This window comes from Muntiacus reevesi, chromosome 2, assembly GCF_963930625.1.
Source record: "Muntiacus reevesi chromosome 2, mMunRee1.1, whole genome shotgun sequence".
In the NCBI taxonomy this organism is placed as follows: Eukaryota; Metazoa; Chordata; class Mammalia; order Artiodactyla; family Cervidae; genus Muntiacus; species Muntiacus reevesi.
In genome coordinates this window covers 92,763,750-92,787,495 of record NC_089250.1, presented here as the reverse complement: position 1 = coordinate 92,787,495, position 23,746 = coordinate 92,763,750, and the positions used below count along the sequence as shown (strand labels likewise).

At 49.0% G+C, this 23,746-nt stretch overlaps 1 protein-coding gene across 2 annotated transcripts in view; it reads left to right on the top strand.

The window, feature by feature from the left end:
- The window catches only part of PGBD5 (piggyBac transposable element derived 5), a 96,368-nt gene that overhangs the window by 60,690 nt on the left and 11,932 nt on the right, over positions 1-23,746 (top strand). For both annotated transcript variants that reach the window (XM_065919858.1, XM_065919857.1), the window contains exons 4-5: positions 19,228-19,408; positions 22,332-22,529. In XM_065919858.1, the coding sequence (XP_065775930.1) occupies positions 19,228-19,408; positions 22,332-22,529 (379 nt within the window). The remainder of the gene's footprint in view (positions 1-19,227; positions 19,409-22,331; positions 22,530-23,746) is intronic.

Here is a 23,746-nt window from a genome sequence, read left to right as displayed (position 1 = left end):
TAGAAACCACTCTGGACGTACCGCCTGGGCCCTATGTTCCCGTACAGCACCTGCCAACTCTATAGTATCCTTTGTGGTGACACTGCTCTGGGGATCAGGGAGTCCGTTTCACTGTATGTATGACCTTCAGCCATTCTTTGAATGGCTCTGCCTTCTTAGGAGTCTGCTCGTGTGGCTTTTGATGGAATGTTCACCTGTGGGTTCTGTGTGCCTCTGGCGCCATTTCCTTTTTACTGTAAATTTAATGAGTCGCGAGGAGTCAGGACCATTCCCTGCAAGGCCACAGGTCTCCTTCTGTCTGTGTGTGCATTTTCCTTCTAGTTTCTATGAAATCTATAAAATCCCCGTCTATCAAGTAAAGGTTTGGATTGCTGCCTTGAAGTTTCCTTTTATTTCTAAACCTCTCTGGTTCTAGGAGGCTTTGTGCAGCTTGAGGGTTTGAATTTAGAAGCCAGAATTGAAGCTGGCCGCTCCTATTCTTGGTCTTGCCTCCACTATGGCCGAGGCAACAGGAAGCTCCATTTGCGCAGGTACCCTTGCTTCCGCCTGTCTCATGGCAGGTGAAGTGAGGACTTTCTTGGCCTCCCCACTTCCCTGGTCCAGATGAAGCTGCCTGTGGTGGCAGCAAAGCAGGGAGGGACACCTCTGCCTGCAGAGGACCCACGTGGCCTGGGGACAGTGGTCTTTTTAGCATCCTGACCCTTGTCTTGGTTCCCCAGGCCCTAATTCTGGTTAGGCAGTAGCCTGGGAAGATCCAGCCATGGTGCGAAGGGCAGGGGGTGCTTCCCATCCCCTGAGCCTTCATACTTGCATCTCCTCTGTTCTTACACCCCCTGCGTTTCCCAGATGAGGTGGCTCAGTGCTGCTCTGTCCAGGGGCCGCTCCTAGGTCCTGAGGCCCAGCTCTGCGGCTTTCTCCGTGAACTGAGCTGACTCCCAGTTGCCCTGGATACCGGTGTCCTTATCTGTAGAGTGAAGGGATGGGGTAACTTAATCGGTGAGGCCCCTTCCCCTGCAGAGTTCTGTGTTTCTAATCTTTTTTAGCTTTATGTATGGGGTAATGTATGCAAACATGTTTTCTTCATTTTAATGTGTTAAATAAATTATTCTCAATGATTTTATCCACTGGAGAATCCAAACGGCAAAACCTAAAGAGACTGTGGCCAGCCGGCGGCCCAAATGTCCCACTGCCCCCTGCTGTCCTCTCACTGGTAGCAGATCCGAGGCTAGCTGATGGGGTACGTGAAGGGGCTGGAAAGAGGGTGTGTGTGGTTCTCCTCTGGCCTCTCCACCCTGACCATGAGCAGATGTCCAGGCTGGATCACAGAGTAGGGAAACCATGTACAGCAGTGTATCACATGCCCCTGATCAATGTGGTTGTTTGTTACACAGTAACAGAACTACCCTGGGGCCTGCCAGTTAGGGTCTGCAAAGCTGACCAGATAACTTTCTTATTTTTACCTGTCATGGACTCAGCTGATACCTGGAAGGGACAGGGGTTTACCGGTGTGTTTCTGGGGAGACCAAGGCCTGGCTTTGGCTTTATGGTATCATTCAGCCAAGACTGAAAGGTGTGCTGGCTAGACTGCATGCTTTTGAGGTAAGTCCAGGTGATTAGCTCCACTTGAAAGATTCCAGACCAAGGGTTAAGTGAGAAAAGTATTCCAAATTGGTCAGTGATTTCTCAAGTGGTCCCAGTAAAAGTCAGCGGGACAGCTGACCGGGAGCTCCGACCCTTAGATGAGTGAGTACGTCCCCACAGGGCACCTGCATAAGGAGGGAAGCGAACAGCTAGCCAGACGGTGCTGCTGAAAGGGAGGGTGCCAAGAAGAACCCCAGTGTTTTCAGTACCTTATATGTCTACTGCCCTTGAGTTCATTTGAAGGGGAATCGTATGAAAGTGGTTAAAAGTCCTATGTGATATAACTCATGAAGAGACTGTAGGGAGGTGTGTGGAAGAAGAGATGAAATGAACTATATTATCCTGAAAATTAACAAGTTAATATCTTTCACTTCTGGGAGTGAAAGAGGCAGGGAGTAAAAAGTTCCCAGGAGAAAGAAGGCATCAGAGAAGGTGAGGTCACTTCAGAGACAGACTGAGACCCTCATGGAGATGCTGCCCCACTAGATGAGGTGGTGCTGCCTCATCCATCCTCAGATCTCCCCTCCAGCCCTCCTTCCAGAAGCCTTGCACATGGGATCTGGCTCATGGTGGGCCTGCTCCCCCACCTGACATTTGTAGACCTGCGCTGAAGGCCTGCTCACTGTAAAGTCCTTGGCTCCAAGATGTCTCTCTTGGTGTCTCACCGTGCCCCAAACACTGGAAAATAGATCAGCATGTGACAATGCCAGCCCGCAGTGCTCAGCGCTGAGGACCAGCCACAGAAGGCCACCCACTCACCCTGTGAAGGAGACTGCTGCCTGAAGGCGTGGGCCCTTGGGTTTCTGATAATCTGGCAAGTTGTCACATGAGTGGGGAGGGTGAAATTTGTATGGTGTATGTGGGCCTATTCTGAAGGAGCATATCTTTTTTTTTTACTGTGATAAAATAAACATAACATAAAATTGACCATTAAATGGCATTAAGGACACTCACTGTGTTGTGCAGCCGTCACCACCATCCATTTCCAGAACTTCGTCATCATCCAGAACAGCTGGGAGCACCTCTCTTAGGAAGGCAACGATTCTCTGTCGCACAGACAGAGTGAACTCCCTGCAAGCAAAGCACCTTCCAGATGCACCGTGGACGCTGCTGCAACTCAGGGGAGGGGTCACCTGGCACCGTGGTCTGGTTGAATGTTCAGCACTGCCCACACTCCCCCGTCAGGCTGCTCTGTCTGCTGTGCCTGTGGGACTCCTAGCAACGGCTGAGTGGCCGGGACAGTGCATGTACCTGGCCCCAGTCCCAGCGCTATCACCCGCATTCCATGCCCGAGAAGTGCTTTTGGTCACCTGTAGCATTCCCAGGAACTCTGCATCAGACAGCACTGGTGTCTCAGGATGCCCATGAGTGCCTGTTCCTCTCCTCCTGTTTACCAACCTGGCCTTTCTGGTTTTACCTTCTGGCATGGGCAGGGCTTAGAGGGTGTGATGGGTAATTTTGTGCCAATTTGGCTGGGTCAGAGTACCCAGATAGTTGGTCAAACACTATTCTGGATGTCCCAGTGGAGGTATTTATAGATGAGATTAACATTTGGATCAGTAGACTTTGAGTAAAGCAGATTGCCCTTCATCATGTGGGTGGGCCTCATCAAATCAGTTGAAGGCTTAAATAGAAAGGAGAGGAAATTTTGCCAGCAAGACAGCCTTGGATGTGAACTGCAACTTTAACCTGGGTCTCCAGCCTGCCAGGCTGTCCTGAGATTTTGGACCTAACAAACTTCTGTGATCAAACAATCAGTTTCTTGAAATAAATACCTATATCTCTTGATAGATGGATAGGACTCTCTCCATGTATCTTTGTCTCCATCCTATCATTTCCACTGCAGAGGGATTTCTGCTAGCCACTGACTCACACAGCTTCTGTGTGTCTCAGCTCTTTTGGATTCTGAACTCACGGAGGGCAGGGACCATGACGGCTTCTTGAACTTTGCCTCTCTAGAGCCTAAGGGGTTTGCCAGCTTTTTGTTTTTTTCTCTTCTGAAGTCAAAGACATCCCTGTTATCAAAAAGCTTACAATATAGACAGGGAAACCTATGTGCAGATTGTTTTCTAACCACACTTTATGGAATTAGTGTTGTGCTGGACACTGAAGACCTGGAGGTGAATGGAACCCTCATGGCCTCTCTCACAGGAGAGGCAGAAGATGAAGAATATTCTTGAGGAATAAAGGCAATGGAATACTACACAGCTAGAAAAAAGAATGAAATCATGCCATTTGCAGCGACATGGATGGACCTAGAGATGACCATACTGCGTGAAGTAAGCCAGACAGAAAAAGCAAATATATGATATTGTTTCCATGTGGAATCTAAAATGTGATCCAAATAAGCTTATCTATGAAACAGAAATGGACTCGCAGCACAGAGGCAGACTTGTGGTTGCCAGGGGGAGAAGGGTAGGGAAGCGCAAGACTGGGAGTTTGCGATGATCTGGTGCAAGCTGTTAAAGGATGGATAAACAGCAAGGTCCTGCTGTATAGCACAGAAAACTATATTCAGTATCCTGCGATAAACTGTAATGGAAAAGGACGTGTGTGTGTGTGTGTGTGTGTGTGACTGAGTGACTTTGCTCTACAGTAGAAGTGAACACAGCACTCTAATTCAGCTATACTTAAAATATCAGTTACAAAAACATTCCTAAGTACAGTGTGAATGATGCAGTCCTGGAGGGGTGTGAGGCTGTTGGAGGGCAGCAGTGGGGCTAAGAAAGGCTCCTCGGGTGCAGAGACAGGGCATGTGGTGCCTTAATGGGAGGGCAGACTCTGAAGGGACAGGCAGGAGCCAGGCTTACTCACTGCAGGCCAGCCCTGAGCATGGCCTCCGAGCAGCATGCAGCCTTGACCAGTATCTTTCTGTCTTTGTTTACACCTGAGAACACCTAAGAGACTGAGTCTTTCATCCCAAATCGCAAAGGCTGATAGGCGGGGGCAGGAATGTGAGCTCAGGTGCTGGCTGGCTCCCTATGCTGTGGGCACTGTTCCCAGGAGCCCCTCAGAGGGGGAGGAGGAGGCACCCTGCAACCCCGCTGGGGACCCGGGTGTGTGAATGCAGCATCTGAAACACGGCCAACGTCTCTGACACCCACGAAGAGGATTTCCATGCCTTCAAAGTGTCCATTTCAGGAAAACGAGCTGACCCACAGTGTGTTTCTGTCCACAGTGAACAAGCTCAAGGCTGGTGGAGGCCCTTCATCCTCGGGGGCGCCCACACCCTGGGGTACTTGTCAGATTCCACGGAGGAGCTTTAGGCTGTGTGACTCCATGTTTTGACAGCAGTGGAACAAGCATGTGGGATATCGTTTGTGACACGAGGCTCTGACAATCCCGAGATGGTCTTGCTCTCTAGGAACAAGTGTTCTGTGCTCTGAGACCACAGCTGATGCCTTATTTTTGCAAAACTGCTGCCATTTTCAGATCCGAGGTGTGTGGGGCACTGCAGAGAGTGTCTTTGTGTCACAGGCCTGCTGGGAGCTGCCTGGCCCAGCAGGCCCCCGCATGTGCCTTCGTCTGCAGTCCCAGTGAGCTGAGTGAGGGTGAAAGGAGAGGTTTATACAGAAGGGTGCATATCCAGTTCAGGGGAGCCATGTCAGCAGGTGGCTGGGGTCCTCGGTCTGGGACACAGGTCACTCATCTTGGAAGCCTTGTGACCCTTCTGTGGGCACGAAAGGAGACCGTCTCCCTAGAGACTGTTGTTTGTCTGTAGTGTCAAAAAGGTTGAGAACACAGTGGGAAGAACCAGCCCCCCATGTAGTTAATGCTGTGCTGACCTATGGGGATTTGTTCAGCCCTGAGACTCGGGGGGGAAAAGAAGAGAGTCTCCTAATTAAAAAAGACAAAAACTGATATGATCAAAAAGGCCGAGTTCTCCATTTGAATGTGTTGAACTAGGCCTCCTGCCTTGACAGTTGAGACCCCGGGTCCCTTTTGACGGAGGCGGTGAGAGGGAGGGCCCCGGGCAGAGGTGGGTGTGGCTGAGCTTGGGGCCCCACGTGGAGCTTTATTAGGGGCCAGTGCTGCGCTTGCAGAGAACGGCCAGTCTCTGGAGGGTCAGGTGTGGGGTGCCGAGTCGGGTAGAACCATTCTGAAGGACAGACATGGTCTCTCGCTTATTGCTTGCACCTGCCCCGGAGGAGTAGACGTCAGAAGCCAGAAATCAAAACGGAGACCTCAGGCCAGTGGACCTGCCGCCCACCCCGTACTCAGCACCAGGTGTGTCCAGAGGCCCCTGGAGTATCCGTGAGGGGCCCCACACCTTGTGTGGCTGGACCGGCAGCTCTGGAGGCCCCTCCTCCCTTCGGTCTAAGCCATGGTTTATGAGCTGCTTCTGCAGTTTGCATACATGGAGTGTTCTCCTCCAGCCAGGCCCCACACTCGGGCACACTACATGCATCCCTGATTTTCATAACTACCTGCCCCTATTTCATGGTGAGAAACCAGGGCCCGGAGAGATTTGCTTCATGGTCCGAAGTCTCAGTCTCAAGGGGCAGACCTGGAATTTAAACCCCACCTTCCCAACCCTAGAGCTCACCCTCCAGACCACTGAGCCATGATCTGTCCCCAGGGAGAGAACTCTTCTCTTTTAGCCCAGGGGTCCCCAACCTTTTTGGTACTAGGGACTGATTTCATGGAAGATAATTTTTCCTGGAACCAGGGAGGGGGGGGGTGGTTTCATGTTGATTCAAGTGTATTACGTTTATTATGCACTTTATTTCTGATCTAATGCCACCACTGATCTGACAGGAGGTACTGGTCTGTGCCCCAGAGATTGGGACCCCAAGTTTACCCACAAGCTTTCCATTTCTTACCCAGCTTCATTGTTGGTGACTGATGTTCTAACACCAGTTATGACTGATTGCCCTTGTTTTAAGACTTGACTTTTCATGTTGAAAGAATTTGAGGAATTTGTACTGAAGGTTTTTTTTTTTTCTTATATAACTTCTAATATTTTTATATACTAGTGAGTTACTCCTGACCTAAAACTAACTTGGAAAATGAGGCTCAGAATGAAATTAACTAAGGTGAAGTTTGCTTGTGGAGTCAGAAACTGGGCGGGACATTTACCCATCTGTTTAACTGTGCAGTGGCTGGGATGCCAGTTTCAATCTGGTGCAGGTGAGATGTGGTTACGTCCCAGGATGGAACTGGCTGGGGCACAGTACATCTGTCACAGAACTCAGTGTCCATGAGCGTGTGGCTTAGCACTGATATTTCCTCAGTGTGGAATGGGTTAGTTTGCCCAGCCCTCCTCACCATATAGGGAAGCAGAGACAAGAAAGAATTTATTAAGTGCCATGTAAGTGAATCAGACACTAACTGGATCAGATCACACCCTGGCCCTCTCCCCAAGGAACTGTATTCAGAAGGGTACAAAGAGCCTCCTTCAATCTGTTCTTCTTTTACTGATATGGAGTTGATTTGCAAAGTTGTGTTAGTTTCAGGTAAACAGCAAAGTGATTCATTTAAATATATGCATATATTCTTTTTCATATTCTTTTCAGTTATGGTTTATTATAAGATATTGAGTATAGGTCCACGTGCTGTGCAGTAGGTCCTTGTTGTTTATCTATTTTATATATAGTAGTGTTTATTTGTTAATCCCAAATTCCTAATTTATCCTTCTCCCCACCTTTGGTGACCATAAGTTTATGTCTGTCAGTCTGTTTCTGTTTTGTAAATAAGTTCATTTGCATCAAATTCTTAGATTCCACGTGGAAGTGATACCTGTCTTTTTCTGACTGACTTCACTTAGTATGGTGGTCTCTGGATCCATCCGTGTTGCTGCAGATGGCCTTGTTTCATTCTTTTTTATGGCTGGGCAATATTCCGTCATGTGCCACGTCGTCCACTCATCTATCGGTGGGGAGTCAGGTTGCTTCCTTGTCTTGGCTGCTGTAAATAGTGCTGCTGTGAACACTGGGTTTTGTGGATCTTTTCGAATTAGAGTTTCTCCCCAATCCATCATTTTGAAAGTCAGAATCACCTATTAGCTGAGCTTTGGGATAAAACAGAAGCAAAGTTCTTGTAAGGGTGAGTAGTGCTGCAGGTGCAGCCAGAGAAGACGGGGCAGAGAACAGTCTCAGCACGTGAGGCCTTCTTGGCCGTGACCATGGTGAAAGGTAACGTGAGAAAACACTGGTAGTGAAAGCTGTCAGTAAAATGATGTCAGAGATTTTGCTTGAAAACCAGGCTGATGAGCCAAAGAGGGTGGGAGTCAGCATGTCTAGTAGAACTTTGCATGATGATGAAACGCCCTGTGTCTGTTGCTCCACCCTGGCAGCCCCTGTTTTCATGTAGACTGAGTGCTTGACTACTGCGACTGAGGAATTGGATTCTTCATCTTCCTTAACTCTTAGTGAATTTAAATTAAAATAGCCATGTGTGTCTAGAGGTTACAGCACAGATAATGAAGCTTTGCCATAAAAAAGATCATTTCTGTGTATGCAACTTGCACATACCGAGAATAGCCTTGCAAGGTACACAGAGTATTATTATCTTTATAAATGAGGAAACCAAGGCTCAGAGTAGTTAACTCTCCCCAAATCACACAAGCCAGTAAACGGCAGAGCCTTTGCCCTTTGCCTCTTGAATCCAGGGCTGTGCCCGCACCAGTCTCCTGGACAGACTCCATTCCTCTTGTGGTGAGTGAGCGCCCTTTAAACTTGATGGTTTCATGTGTGGCCATCCCTCCACAGGTGACAGCCCTGCCCATCTCCATGTGCCCGTTCTGTGTGGTTTCCAGCTGTGCTAATGCTGCGTTCTTGTACTATTTCCTCATTTCTGGGATTACACCCTCTACCTGCTCTGCATCACTAATGAATAAAAAGTCTAAGCAAAGGGTTACAGTCCCTAACGCTTGACCTCCCCATCCCCAGATATGCCCCCCACCAGCAGTGGAGCAGCCCAGTGCTCTTCTGTTTTGCAGGAGAAGTAGGACCAGTGGTCAAGACCAGCAAAGCCCAGTGACAGCTTAGTGGAATTTTCAGCCGGTGCATCTTCATGACCCTTGAGACCATCAGTGATCACAGCTCTAACCAGTGTTCTTTCGGGAAAAGTGGTGATGAACTAGGTCCTGTCTCACGAGGTCTTGGGGCGTTTCAGAAGTAGGGCTAAGATAGCCAGATATGTGTTGCAGGCATCTCCCAGGGTGTTAGCACTGTGATCCATGTTTCTTGAGATTCTTTCTGTTATGACATGTGTTATAAAAAACACACATATGTGTTAATAATGTGTTAAAAATAACACATTATTATAAAAGTAACATTATTATAAAAATGACATTATTATGAATAACACATGTGTTAATATGTGTTATAAAAAATACACAGTATCAGTGATAATATCCTGGGACAAAATGTAATACCATGTATTAATTTTCTTCCCTCTCTTTCTAAATGTGTATATGAAAAAGTTAACAATCATAGGAGCGAGAAAAACTTAATTTTTTAGGAAAAGTGAAAAGCTTAGCAACTGAAAAATACATTTTTCTGTTCTAAAGACACTTGCCAAACAAGTTGTAGCTCAGATAGTGAAAGTCTCTGCTGCAAATTCCATTTTGCACGATGATGGAAGCTGCCCTGTGCCTCTCGCTGCAGGAGGAACTGTTCTAGTGTAATGATGCTCTCCGCATATGTGGATGGGGAGCGAGAGCTCTATGAAAAGCCGAAGAGGCAGCAGTTAGACATCTGGATGCGTGCTGTGTCCCGGGCACTGTCTTATGGGAGCCCCCAGCGCAGTGTGGGGGGGGGTTGTGGCGCCCACTGCCGCCTTCCTCGGGGTCTGATGAGACTCTAAGGGAGGCCCTCACGTTTGCACACAGTCCGTTGCCTGTCTTCCCCAGTCAGAGCAATGGCACGTGGTGGGTATAAGAACCCATGGAAGGTTATGACTTTTTCATTCATCCCACTCAGCGATACAGGCTCACACCTTAGACCAACTAAGGGCAAACTCAGCCAGAGCAAACTCAGGCCAGCGGGAGCTGGACCAAGCTGACCCCGTGGCGCTTGTTAGGCAGGTTGAGTCCTTTTGTGGCTTTTTGACTACCCAGTTGTCAGTTCATTGAAAACCCTGCCCCTCGGCTGAGACTTTTGACATCACTATTTTTGTTACTTATTTAAATATCAGTCCTGTTTTGTACTCACTTTAAACTCATTGTCCTCTATAGTGAGTGCCGCAGTTGAGGAACCTCCGTGGGCTCACATTGATGCCGGTTTTCAGGCTCATTCTTCTTCCTCATTTCCTAGTAGGAACAGGAAGATGTCTGACCCTGCACGTCCCCACTCCTCCTGATGGAGCAGCTTAGTACTCCTCGGAAAGAGGCTGGCTGGAGTCTGGGAAATTGGCAGTGTTCGAATTTGCCCGTGTGGACAAACAAAGCCAGGTCATCTGAGATGGGCCTGTGATACCACCATGCGTCATGGCTTCTGGAGAAGTGTGTTATTTCCAGGGGAGGTGGGGGCTGTCGTCACCTCCAGGCGTGATCTTAATGCACAGCATGTTAATAAGCACTGACTGAGGTGGGGGCTTTCTCAGAAACAGACTTTAGTTCTACATAGGCCTCTGCTTGGGTAGTCTGATGGGGGGGGGGGGTGCTTCTTCTATGATTATATTTAGTTTGGCTTTTTTGATTAGATTGGATTGTGTGTTTAACATCAAAAACATAAAAATCTCAAAATATCTATAATTCCCACATATAAAAAGAGCCATTTGAGAATATAGTCAGCGTATCTACACACACACACAGAAAGATTGTACCATAGCAGAGTTCCCAGGAGTACTGAACACTCCAAGCCCTCACAGTGTGGGGTGTTTGGGTAGGCTGAGTCTCTGCTGGTTTATGTGCATCCTTATACGTTGAAATCAATCTATTTCCAGAGAATAAAGTTGATGTCGCCACCACTCTGCTGCTTCTATTAATAATAATGAGGTGGGGGGCGTGCCCTTCATAAGCCATGGTGTTTGGTCCCTTTGGGTCATACGCACGCATCTGTTGGGTGGAGGCGGAACTTGAAGGTGCCCACAGATCCTGCCCCCAAGTGGAGTGCCTCACCTGGTGCTTCACTCAGACGCTGACCTGGGTGTTGCTGTGGAGGGAATATGATTCTGTGGATATAACTGTGGCCCTAAATCCATTGATTTTAAAAAGGAAATGATCCCAGGTGGACCTGACCTAATGAAGCAAGCCTTTAAAGGAGCAACCTCTTCCTGGCAAAGAGGTTGGAAGCACAGGAGGGATTCAACTCAAGGCAGAGTGTCCACTGCCAGCTTTGTGGCTGGAAGGGGCCCAGGAGGGGAGGGCAGTGACCTCTAGGGACTGAGAGACCCCTCCGCCAGTTCATGCCAGCAGGGAGCCGTGCAGACATAGCCCGAAGTGCTGGCTGTGGTATCCTGAACAGAATCTCACCTATGCCCTGCAGAGCCAGGTTTAAGCGGGTGCTGTGTGAACCACTAGGCTTGTGATGACACATTACACAGTGAAAAAGCAGCAAGTGTATCTAAATTTGAGTGTGTATGTCTGTTCAGAAGCATCAAATAAGTTGTGTGAGGAGAGGACAGCTGTGTGTGTGTGAAAGTGGAAATCATCTGTCAGGCTGGATTTTTATAAATAATTATATATTATATAGGTAAATAAAAATTTATACAATCTGCATATATATTTATATATAATCTATATATAATATTTATATATATATAAGTAATGTGTAGTTAGAAACCGATCTAGTTCTGCCTTGAGCACCGTGACCTCGGAGGAGTCAGCAGTGTCCACCGGCTGTGCCCGCCCCACTGCTGCCCCTGCTTTCCAGCCAGGCTGTTGGACTTTCTCGACCCCTCCCATCCCGGGCGGTTTCCTTGCCCTCCTTCCCCTGCAGGTCTCCGTGAGCGCCTCCTCCATGGGAGGCCCCCCAGTGCTGGTGACCTCAGGAGCCTGGCTCAGCTCTGCTCACCCCCACATGCTAAGCCTCCCTGGCCTTCTCCGGTTTACACCTTCCTCTTCCTGTGGCTTCTGTTCGGAGGGCCCTCCGCACCTCAGACTCAGCGCCGTCACAGCTGGACTCAGGCGTCCCGCATCTGTTCCTTGCCTCCCCCCCACTGCCCAGGCCGATGGCTCCGCAGCACTGCAGGACCAGTGCTGAGGGCCATAACGTTTTAGGGGCTGACAGTGTTTTTGTTTCTCTCAAAATCAGAAGGGGAAAAAAATAAAACCTTGTAAGCTGAAGAAAGTGCTTTAATATATAATATTAATATATTTATGCCACTGCAGCTGTAAAATATAATTTTAAATCCTTTTTCACAGAGGGTGAGGCCCATGGGAGTAAAAAGGCCCATGAAAGTCACAACACAGCCCTGTCCCGCCTTGCTTGCAGGACGGTGCGTTTGCCCTGACGGTGCCGTCTTGCTGTGCCTGTGGCTCGGGAGGCAGGGCGGTACTTTGTGACCTGACCTCAGTGGACATCACGCAGCTCTGAGTACTGGCAAGGGCCCTCTTCTGCCCTGACGGGCGAGTCCGAGTGAGAACATCCTCCTTACCTTCAGTTCCTTACTGACATGCCTTGGTGCTTGCGATGAGCAGAAGTGGCCAGCCCCTTGGGCTGGCGGGATCCGCGGTTCCCTGGCCAGATGCTCAGTTCCCTTCCCAGCATTGTCCCCACAGGGACCGGGGCCCCTGTGTGCCAACAGCCTCTGCATGCCAACCCTTTCCCACCCCCAACCCCGAGAACGTCCACGCTTCCAAAGAGGGCGGAGAGAATGTTGGGGTGGGAGGGAGGACACTAGTCTGTGCAGCTGAGTCTGGTCTGGAAATCAGAGGGTGTCGTTGGCAGGTATCTCACATCTGAGAACCTGGATAACTTGCCTTCCAAAACACTGACTTTATTTCTGGAGACAAGTTTGTAAGGCTCTGGCTCACCCAGTGCCTCAGCTGGGAAAGCTGCTGGTGAGAAAGATGTGATTCTTTCCAGGTTATCATTAGTTTCAGGAGAGAAGCAATGTTCCCTTTGCTGTTAGGACTTAAGCAGGGTAAGTTTATTCTGCTGGTGTTGGTTGCCCTGATGGCCACATTTAGCCCTGCCCACTCCAGGCATCCTCTCGTGAATCAAGGGTTCTGGGTTCATCAGGAGGAGTGATGTCTTATGTCCACTTTACTGGGGCCTCTGAACTTGGCATCTGTGTGGTTCTGAACCATCCTTTGACACTGACACCTCCTGCACGAGAAGCTCAGACCTCCCAGGCAGCCGCTGACTTGTCCTGGAGCATGTCTGAGGCCACCCATTCAGTGTTTGAATAGCTCTGAGTGTCAGTAAGGGCTCTGATTCAAGCAGATCTGTTTTCCACCTGTTTGTTTATATTCATCTTGGTTCTGCCCTAGAAAGATCATAATCATCATTCCGCAACACAGCTCTGCAGCTAAAGAGGAGCTCTTGGAGTCCTCTGTGCTCCTCCCTGTGGCTCTTTGTTATGGCAGCCCTAGAAAACTAACACACCAACCACCACCATTCTCGTTACACCTTGGAAAGTGTGGTATCCCAGAGAACCGACCGTGATGTGACCAGGGAAGATTGAGATGGTCACCACCTTGGTTTCTAATGGGAGTCAGCATGTGTTCGCTTAGGCCCGTCACAGTATCTGAGGCCTACAGTCATCCATCTCCAAGTGTTTAGTGTTTTGCTTGTTTTAACATTCTTGCTGAGTCATATTTCTTACATCCCATACTAGATGAAGTTAATTTTTTTAGCTTGGTTACAGGATTTTGCATTTAATCCTATTAAATGTAGCTGCCTCAGGCAGAGTGTGCCAGGGACTGCCCCATCTTTCCAGGGAACTTTGGAAACCAGGTGGGTTGTCATCAGGGTTGGGCCTGAGGGATTCCAGCAGTGCACCTTCCGTACCCTGCTGAGAATCCTGGGTGTGTGTGGATGGAAGGTTTCCTTTCAGGGGACATGTGGGACAAGACTGCTGTCCTGATGTAGAATGTTCAAACTCACGCACAGTTGCATTCATCTCACACACTAGCAAAGTGATGCTCAAAATTCTCCAAGCCAGGCTTCAACAGTACGTGAACCGTGAACTTCCAGATGTTCAAGCTGGATTTAGAAAAGGCAGAGGAACCAGAAATCAAATGGCCAACATCCGCTGGATCATCGAAAAAGCAAGAGAGTGCCAGAAAAAGATCTATTTCTGCTTTATTGACTATGCCAAAGCCTTTGACTGTGTGGATCACAACAAACTGTGGAAAATTCTTAAAGAGATGGACTCTATGGGAGAAGGCGAGGGTGGGATGATCAGAGAGAACAGCATCGAAACATGTGTATTATCAAGTGTGAAACAGATCGCCAGTCCAGATTGGATGCACGAGACAAGTGCTCGGGGCTGATGCACTAGGATGACTCAGAGGGATGGGATGGGGAGGGAGGTGGGAAGGGGGTTCAGGATGGGGAACACATGTAAATCTATGGCTGATTCGTGTCAATGTATGGCAGAAACCACTACAATATTGTAAAGTAATTAGCCTCCAACTAATAAAAATAAATGGAAAAAAATAAAACAGAGGTAGAAACATAGCTAATATATTTAAAAAAAAAAAAAAAAGAGAGAGAGATGGAAATACCAGACGACCTGACCTGCCTCCTGAGAAATCTGTATGCAGGTCAGGAAGCAACAGTTAGAACTGGACATGGAACAACAGACTGGTTCCAAATCAGGAAATGAGTACGTCAAGGCTGTATATTGTCATCCTGTTTTTTTGACCTATATGCAGAGTACATCATGAGAAATGCTGAGCTGGATGAATCACAAGCTGGAATCAAGATTGCCAGGAGAAATATCAAAAACCTCAGATATGCAGATGACACCACCCTTATGGCGGAAAGTGAAGAACTAATTAGCCTCTTGATGAAAGTGAAAGAGCAGAGTGAAAAGGTTGGCTTAAAGCTCAACATTCAGAAAACTAAGATCATGACATCCAGTCCCATCACTTCATGGCAAATAGATGGGAAAACAATGGAAGTAGTGTCAGATTTTATTTTTCTGGTCTCCAGAATCACTGCAGATGGTAACTGCACCCATGAAATTAAAAGATGGTTGCTCTTTGGAAGAAAAGTTATGACCAACCTAGACAGCATATTAAAAAGCAGAGACATTACTTTGCCAACAAAGTCAAAGCTATGGTTTTTCCAGTAGTCATGTATGGATATGAGATTTGGACTGTAAAGGAAGCTGAGTGCTGAAGAATTGATGCTTTTGAACTGTGGTGTTGGAGAAGACTCTTGAGAGTCTCTTAGACAGCAAGGAGATCCAGGCAGTCCAACCTAAAGGAAAGCAGTCCTGAATATTCATTGGAAGGACTGATGCTGAAGCTGAAACTCCAATACTTTGGCCACCTGATGCAAAGAGCTGACTCCTTTGAAAAGACCCTGATGCTGGGAAAGATTGAAGGTGGGAGGAGAAGGGGATGACATAGGATGAGATGGTTGGGTGGCATCACTGACTCAATGGACATGAGTTTGGATAGGTTCCGGGAGTTGGTGATGGACAGGGAGGCCTGGCATGCTGCGGTCCATGGGGTTGCAAAGAGTCGGACACGACTGAGCGACTGAACTGAGGTGGGTTTGGGGACAGAGTGCCCAGCGTGATTGTGTCAGGATATCCTGTGAGTCAGAACTGGTGCAGAAACCTATGGCGGTGGCTGCGGGATTGGGCTTTGCTGAAGGAGAGAAGACAGGTTGTGAAGAAATGTCCTTGCTTAGCCACAGCCACACGTGATGCTTGGCAGAGATGACTAGCTTGTTCACCTCAGTGTCTTACTGTCAGAGAGGTTCCTTCTGGGAATTTAGGTGGGAAAGGCATAAAGACCCCAAAATGAAGTGTTAAGTCCTGCCACATGAGCCCCCCAGACTGAGGGGAAGCCAAGTCCTCCCTGATGATTCCTCAAGGATGCGCTGCTTTTAAAGTCAGACCCACACCCCTGCTCTTCCTCAGCCTCAGGAACATCAGGTGCTGGGTTTTGCAGCAGGTCGTCTGTGGTCACTTGGCCGAGGGCAGCCCCGGGGACCTGCCAGTCCTCCCTGTGTCCCCTCTCAGCTGCTCTCAGTCTGCATGACCAGGCCTGTGTTCAGTTCTGTGCCTCAGAGGGCAGTCAGCGTGGGGCTCCCTGCCCGTCAGCTGCTGGCTGTGTTCCCTGGGCTGTGTGACAGGCATGGTGAGCACACAGAAAGGTGGACAGTAGTTAATACCCATGTGGTGATTCTTCACGGTTCAGTCAACTGTAGGGAGGACCACTCACTTCTTAACTCCCTTCCCACTTCCTGCATCTATGTCTTAGATGGTGTCTTCAGAAGATGATCATGGCACATGGTTCAAAATTATTGTGTAGTAATTCCAGCAGTAATTATTGTGTAGTAATTTGCAGCCAAAGATGGAACAGCTCTATACAGTCGGCAAAAACAAGACTGGGAGCTGACTGTGGCTCAGATCATGAACTCTTTATTGCTAAGTTCAGACTTATATTGAAGAAAGTGGGGAAAACCACTAGACCATTCAGGTATGACCTAAATCAAATCCCTTAGGACTATACAGCGGAAGTGAGAAATAGACTTAAGGGACTAGATCTGATAGACAGAGTGCCTGATGAACTATGGACGGAGGTTTGTGACATTGTGCAGGAGACAGGCAGCAAGACCATCCCCATGGAAAAGAAATGCAAAAAAGTAAAATGATTGTCTGAGGAGGACTTAAAATAGCTGTGAAAAGAAGAGAAGCAAAAATCAAGGGAGAAAAGGAAAGATATACCCATCTGAATGCAGAGTTCCAAAGAATAGCAAGGAGAGATAAGAAAGCCTTCCTCAGTGATCAATGCAAGAAATATACAGAGTGAAGTAAGCCAGAAAGATAAAGAACATTACAGTATACTAACACATATATACGGAATTTAGATAGATGGTAGCGATAACCCTATATGCAAAACAGAAAAAGAGACACAGAAGTACAGAACAGACTTTTGAACTCTGGGGGAGAACGTGAGGGTGGGATGTTTTGAAAGAACAGCATGTATATTGTCTATGGTGAAACAGACCACCAGCCCAGGTGGGATGCATGAGTCAAGTGCCCGGGCCTGGTGCACTGGGAGGACCCTGAGGAGTCGGGTGGAGAGGGAGGTGGGAGGGGGGATCGGGATGGGGAATACGTGTAACTATATGGCTGATTCATGTCAATGTATGACAAAACCCACTGAAATGTTGTGAAGTGATTGGCCTCCAACTAATAAAATAATATTAAAAAAAAAAAAAAGAAATAGAGGAGAACAATAGATTGGGAAAGACTAGAGATCTCTTCAAGAAAATTAGAGATACCAAGGGAACATTTCATGCAAAGATGGGCTCAATAAAGAACAGAAATGGTATGGACCTAACAGGAGCAGAAGATATTAAGAGGTGGCAAGAATGCACAGAAGAACTGTACAAAAAAGATCTTCACCACCCAGATAATCACAAAGGTGTGATCACTCACACTCACCTAGAGCCGGACATCCTGGAATGTGAAATCATGTGGGCCTTAGGAAGCATTACTACGAACAAAGCTAGTGGACGTCATGAAATTCCAGCTGAGCTATTTCATATCCTAAAAGATGATGCTGTGAAAGTGCTGCACTCAATATGTCAGCAAATTTGGAAAACTCAGCTGTGGCCACAGGATTGGAAAAGGTCAGTTTGCATTCCAATCCCAAAGAAAGGCAGTCCCAAAGAATGCTCAAACCACTGCACAATTGCACTCATCTCATACACTAGTAAAGTAATACTCAAAATTCTCCAAGTCAGGCTTCAGCAATACATGAACCGTGAACTTCCAGATGTTCAAGTTGGTTTTAGAAAAGGCAGAGGAACCAGAGATCAAATTGCCAACATCCGTTGGATCACTGAAAAAGCAAGAGAGTTCCAAAAAAAACATCTATTTCTGCTTTATTGACTATGCCAAAGCCTTTGACTGTGTGGTTCACAACAAAATGTGCAAAATTTTTAAACAGATGGGAATACCAGACCACCTGACCTGCCACCAGAGAAATCTGTATGCAGGTGAAGAAGCAACATTTAGAACAAGATATGGAACAATGGACTGATTCCAAATAGGAAAAGGAGTATGTCAAGGCTGTATATTGTCACCCTGCTTATTTAACTTCTATGCAGAGTACATCATGAGAAACGCTGGGCTGGAGGAAGCACAAGCTGGAATCAAGATTGCTGGGAGAAATATCAATCACCTCAGATATGCAGATAACAGCACCCTTATGGCAGAAAGTGAAGAAGAACTAAAGTGCCTCTTGATGAAAGTGAAAGAGGAGAGTGAAAAAGTTGGCTTAAACCTCAACATTCAGAAAACTAAGATCATGGCATCCAGTCCCATCACTTCCTGGCAGATAGATGGGGAGACATTGGAAACAGTGTCAGACTTTATTTTTGGGGGCTCCAAAATCACTGCAGATGGTGACTGCAGCCATGAAATTAAAAGACGCTTACTCCTTGGAAGGAAAGTTGTGATCAACCTAGACAACATATTAAAAAGCAGATACATTACTTTGCTGATAAAGGTCCGTCTAGTCAAGGCTATCGTTTTCCAGTGATCATGTATGGGTGTGAGAGTTGGACTATAAAGAAAGCTGAGCGCTGAAGAATTGATGCTTTTGAACTGTGGTGTTGGAGAAGACTCTTGAGAGTCCCTTGGACCGCAAGGAGATCCAACCAGTCCATCCTAAAGGAGATCAGTCCTGGGTGTTCATTGAAAGGACTGATGTTGAAGCTGAAACTTCAGTACTCTCGCCACCTGATGTGAAGAGCTAATTCATTTGAAAAGACCCTGATGCTGGGAAAGATTGAGAGCAGGAGGAGAAGGGGACGACAGAGGATGAGATGATTGGATAGCATCACGGACACAACGGACATGGGTTTGGGTAAACTCCGGGAGTTGGTGATGGACAGGGAGGCCTGGTGTGCTGCGATTCATGGGGTCGGAAAGAGTCGGACACGACTGAGTAACTAAACTGAACTGAACTGAACTGAATTCCAGCACATCCTCTTTGCTGGTCCTGGGATGTCACGTGGGTTTTAAATCCCATCTCTCCCTCTGTGGTATGAAGTGAATGCTGCCCCTTCTGCCCCCCTGGTGGTTACTGTAATTGTGGACATGCTTTGTAAGTGAGAAAGCTGTGTGCAAACAGAAAGTGCACAGATCCGTTCTTCTGGGGGAAGTAGCCTTTATCTCTGTTTACCGTGAACATGACGTCTGTGCTTCAGAACAGGCGGATGTGTTTGCCTTTGATCTCAGCTGCCAGATGGCATTACTTGTAACTATTTGACCTTTTCCCTTCTCTACTCTGGCAGGTCCGAGCTGCAGTCTTGGGCTGAAGTGACCGGTCTCTGGAGCACAGAGATGACGGGGCCGGTGGGGGCTGTGGAACCGGTGGCCTGAAAGATGGTGACTGACCCACATGCCTGGCCTGGTGGCAAAAGCCTGTGCTTCCTGAATGATTGGACCCCAGCCTGGCCCTGCTGTGAACTCACTGACCCCTGTGTGTTTCTGATGCAGATTTATGTGCACTTGAAGGAAGGCGGTGGCCCCGATGGGCTGGATGCACTGAAGAACAAGCCCCAGCTCCACAGCATGGTGGCCAGGAGCCTGTGCCGGAACGCGGCCGGGAAGAACTACATCATCTTCACTGGGCCCAGCATCACCAGCCTGACCCTGTTTGAAGAGTTTGAAAAGCAAGGTTTGTCAAGTGGGGACCAGCTTGAATGAGGCCCCTCCCCCTGGAGAAGTGCAGAGGTGGGGCTGGGGGTACGGGTGTGTTGCTGGCAGCACGGCCCCCAGAACGCCTGACGAGGAGGCCTGAGCCTGAGGGCCTGGGGGCTGCCCGCCCTGCTGGGCCCCGGAGATGGGGCCGGAGACCTGTCTCAAGCTTGTGGTCTCGGGGACAGGTCAGTACAGGTTTTCTGGTGTCCTTTGTGATGAGGCCAGGCCATCCAAGGAGTTTTGCTAGTGTTTTATGGGCTGCTATAGCAAAGTGCTACAGAGTGGGTGTCTCATGGACTATAGGGATTTATTGCTCACGATTGCAGAGGCTGGACATCCAGGACAGGGTGCCAGCATGGCCAGATGAGGCTGCAGACTTCTCCCTGTGTCCTCACGTGGGGAGAGGGGCGAGGGAACTCTGTGGGGCCTCCTTTATAAGGGCATCAACCCCATCCATGAGGAGTTCACCCTCCTGACCTAACCACCTCCTGAAGGCCCACTTCCAGATACCATCTCTTCACCTCAGGCATTAGGTTTTCGATGTAGGAATTGGGAGTGGGGCACAAATATTAAATCCACAGCATCAAGGCACAGCTTCTCCAAGGCTCTTAGGGAGTCTGAACTCCCCATTCTGCGAACTGTAATGTCACCCCTTCCACTTAGAGAATTGTGTGGATTAATACAGGCAGCTGCACAGTGGGCCTCAGATAGGTGTTAGCTCCCCTCAGTGCTAAGATGCCTGGTTCATTTGTTGAAATGATTGAGCAAGCCTTCCATGGCTCTGGAAGAATTGGGGCTATAGAAGCAGACCCCAGCTGAGTCAGGGAGCCCCATAGCAGGCTGCATCTGTCTTCACTTGGTCCTGCATTTGGGATTTATATTCCGTCCACTCAGCAGAAACCTAGAACGCCCCCACTCAGCTCCTCCAGACACTGAAATTGTAGACCTGTTGCTTAGCAACAGATCTGATGTCTGGCCTTAAAACCAAACCCTCTCAAGCAATGGGGAGCCCACAGCTACCGACCCGTGGCCTCAGCAACTGAGATGAAGCAGCCCCTGGGCCCTTTGCTTCTGCCAGCCTGTGCTGTACCTCACTACTCTGGTTCCAGCAGGGCTCAGGGTTTAATTGTTGAGAGACCATGTGAAGCAGGGCCGTGGAAGTCAAGTTGGAGAAAATTGGCCCTAGTGCTCATGAATCCAGCGCCATGGGTCCCCATGTGAGCATGCTGAGCACCAGGGCTGTATGTCCACTGGCCTGCTCGGCTCCCAGTGTGAGTGTCACGGGCATGGCGTGAAATCCCCAGGGTCCCCAGAACTGCCTAACAGTTTTCGTGGGCCTTGCAGGCCCAATGCTGCCTCATACCACCTCGTCACCTGGACCGAGGGTCACATGGTATTGTTAGGACGCTCTCATAGCGTGGGCCTGGTGGGCCTGGTCGGTACAGAGTGAGGACACCAAAGGCTTCCCTGAGAGCTGGGCCGCAGGGAAGAAGAGGGCCCTCCCCGCTCAGGGAACTAGAGGATGGAGGAGAATCTTTTAGAGGAAAAAAATAATTAGGCATGGAATTTGAGTTTTTCCAAGAGCAGAGATTTTGTTACCTGTTAGAAGCATCTGAGGCTGTGACCCCTCCCTTATGACCTCCTGGGCTTCCCCTGCAATGCCTGACGTGCAGGGAGGTAGTCTCCATGTTGCCCATGGATGGCTGCCCCCACCCTCAGGGACTCTGCGTTCTCTGGTCTGGTGACCCCAGGAAATTCTGACGAGCAGCCGGGGTTGAAGTTATAGCCGAGAGCCTGGCTGTGCCTGCTGGGCCCATGGAGACTGCTTTATAATAATATTCACATGAGAATCGCTATTTTCATAAATAAACTTGTGCAGTGCTAGATTCTCTTCTACTGTTAGAAAAATGCAGCTACTCTTTGGGTGGTTGTGTTCATCAAGCCCGGTGGGCAATTTTAAATGTTATCCTCATTCATCTAAATTCTCTTCTTGTTTTGAAGACAGATTCTTGTTTGTAAATCTTGGAGTCTGGGTATTTGGATCCATAATGGTGGGAGCCAAGGGGAACCCTCTTCTGTTGGACAGCAAGACTGGGTGTGCCCCCCAAGGGTCTGACTGAGGCAGTGGAAGGACAGGAGATCATCAGAGTCCTGCCACCATGGAAGGTGACCAGGAATTCATGCCCATGACATCGGGGACACCGTTCCCCAGTGTCCAGTCAGAATGCCCCTTCACGTCTCTTCTGGGCATGGGGAGAAGTGGGCTTCCCCGTGGCTACCCAGGGGGACCCATGAGCAGTGAGGAATGGGAAAGACCTCGAGTCCTGGAAGAATTTGGAGAAGCCTCCATATTTCAGTTAGTCTCTGCTTGCAGGGCTCCTGCTGCAGGCAGCATTCTAGGCTTCAGAGGCCCTGCTCAAGCTCTTCCACCAGAAAACTCCACCACTCACCACCCCCACAAAGCACGTGTCATGGATGACTTCCCCTCTGCCCTTCACTTGGCTGCACATAGGCGGAGCTTCCCAAAGTGCCCTGCAGATGGCGAGTGTTGGTGAGAGGGGTAGGGTACATAGTTGGTTTGGGCTTAATGATGCCCGTCTCTGCCTGCACAACCAAGAGCCTGAAGTTCCTGTGTGTCACGTGAGCTCAGAAGTTCTGGAAGCAGATGGGAGGATGGGTCCACAGGTTCAGCCCTGTACTGGCAGGTTGCAAGCCCTCTGGCCGTGAGCACTGCTGCCTTACTGCCGATGCTCTGCCTGCGTTAGGTCTTCCGTGTGACCTTAGATACGTACAGAAGTGTGGGGGAGGCAGCACATCTGGGATGAAAGCTCCCAAACTTCCCATCTCCCCTGGGGAAGCGGGGGAGTCACCCTGAGGCTGTGCGGTCTCTGTCCCCTCAGGGATCTATTGCTGTGGCCTGCTCAGCTCCAGGAAGAGTGACTGCACCGGTCTGCCACCGTCCATGCTAAGCAGCCCAGCCACACCACCTGCCCGGGGCCAGCACAGCATCCGGATGAAGGGGAGCATGTCCCTGATCTGCTGGTACAACAAGGGCCACTTCCGCTTCCTGACCAACGCCTACTCGCCGGTGCAGCAAGGTGGGCACGCTGGGGGCCCGGGTGGGGCTCTGGGGGCTGGACCTGACCCCTGGCCCTCCTGCACCCACAGGCTGTCAGCGCCCCGGGACTTGTTACATCAGGAGAAGCCGTGAGGCTGGCCTTTGCAGGTGACCTGAGCAGTTCCCCCATAGGTCCCTAGGTCATACATAGTGTGATAATTGGCTCTGTTGAACAGCATTTACGTAATTGCTTCATCATTTAGGATTCTGTGAAAAATCTAGTCTCATGGGAGGAGGAAAAAAGTCAACCATTCTTATCTTTTCAATGTTTGTATTTAAGGGAACCCACAGCTCAAACATTATTAAATAGCAGAAAAGGAAATTGCAATAACAAAGGGACCCGTTACAAAAGTATTTACAGCTTCCTTGGTAGCTCAGAGTATCCACCTGCATTGCAGGAGACCTCGGTTCGGAAAACCCCCTGGAGAAGGGAGCAACTACGCACTGCAGTATTCTGGCCTGGAGAGTTCCATGCACAGAGGAGCAGGCCGCGGGGTTGCAAAGCGTCAGACACATGAGTACCTTTCACTTCCAGTGTACTCGAAAAGTCACTTGGGTTCCTTTGCGTGAAGACATCTTTGTCTTCACTATTGGGCTTCCCGGGTGCGGCTAGTGGTGAAGAACCCGCCTGCCAATGCAGGCTAAGAGACGCCTGAACCTGAGGCGTTAAGAGACGCCAGTTGGATCGGTGGGTCAGGAAGATCCCTTGGAGAAGGGCATGGCAACCCACTCCAGTATTCTTGCCTGGAGAATCCCATGGACAGAGGAGCCTGGTGGGCTACAGTCCATGGGGTTGCACAGATTCGGACACAACTGAGGTGACTCAGCACAGCAGTCTACTATTAAAGGGACACTGCCAAGGAACTCAGGGGTGTGTGTGTAGTGTGTGTATTGCTGTGCGTATATGCATGTGTGTGGTATGTGTGTATATGTTGTGTGTGTGGTATTTAGCGTCTCTCGTTCATTTATCCCCATCCCTTGCCTCCACACACACCTCGTGTGACATTTCAGTGCAGGTTACAATCAAGGCACATGGGTGTTGTTACCCCACTCAGCGATGTGGGGGTGGGGGTGGCGAAAGCCGCCCCCATCAGGTGCTGTATCAAGGGCACATAGAGAGAGGTTTGGAATTGCCCTTGTCAGCTGAAGGCCGGATTGCCCTGGACTTCTGCTCTTTCGGCTTGGGCCTCGGGGCAG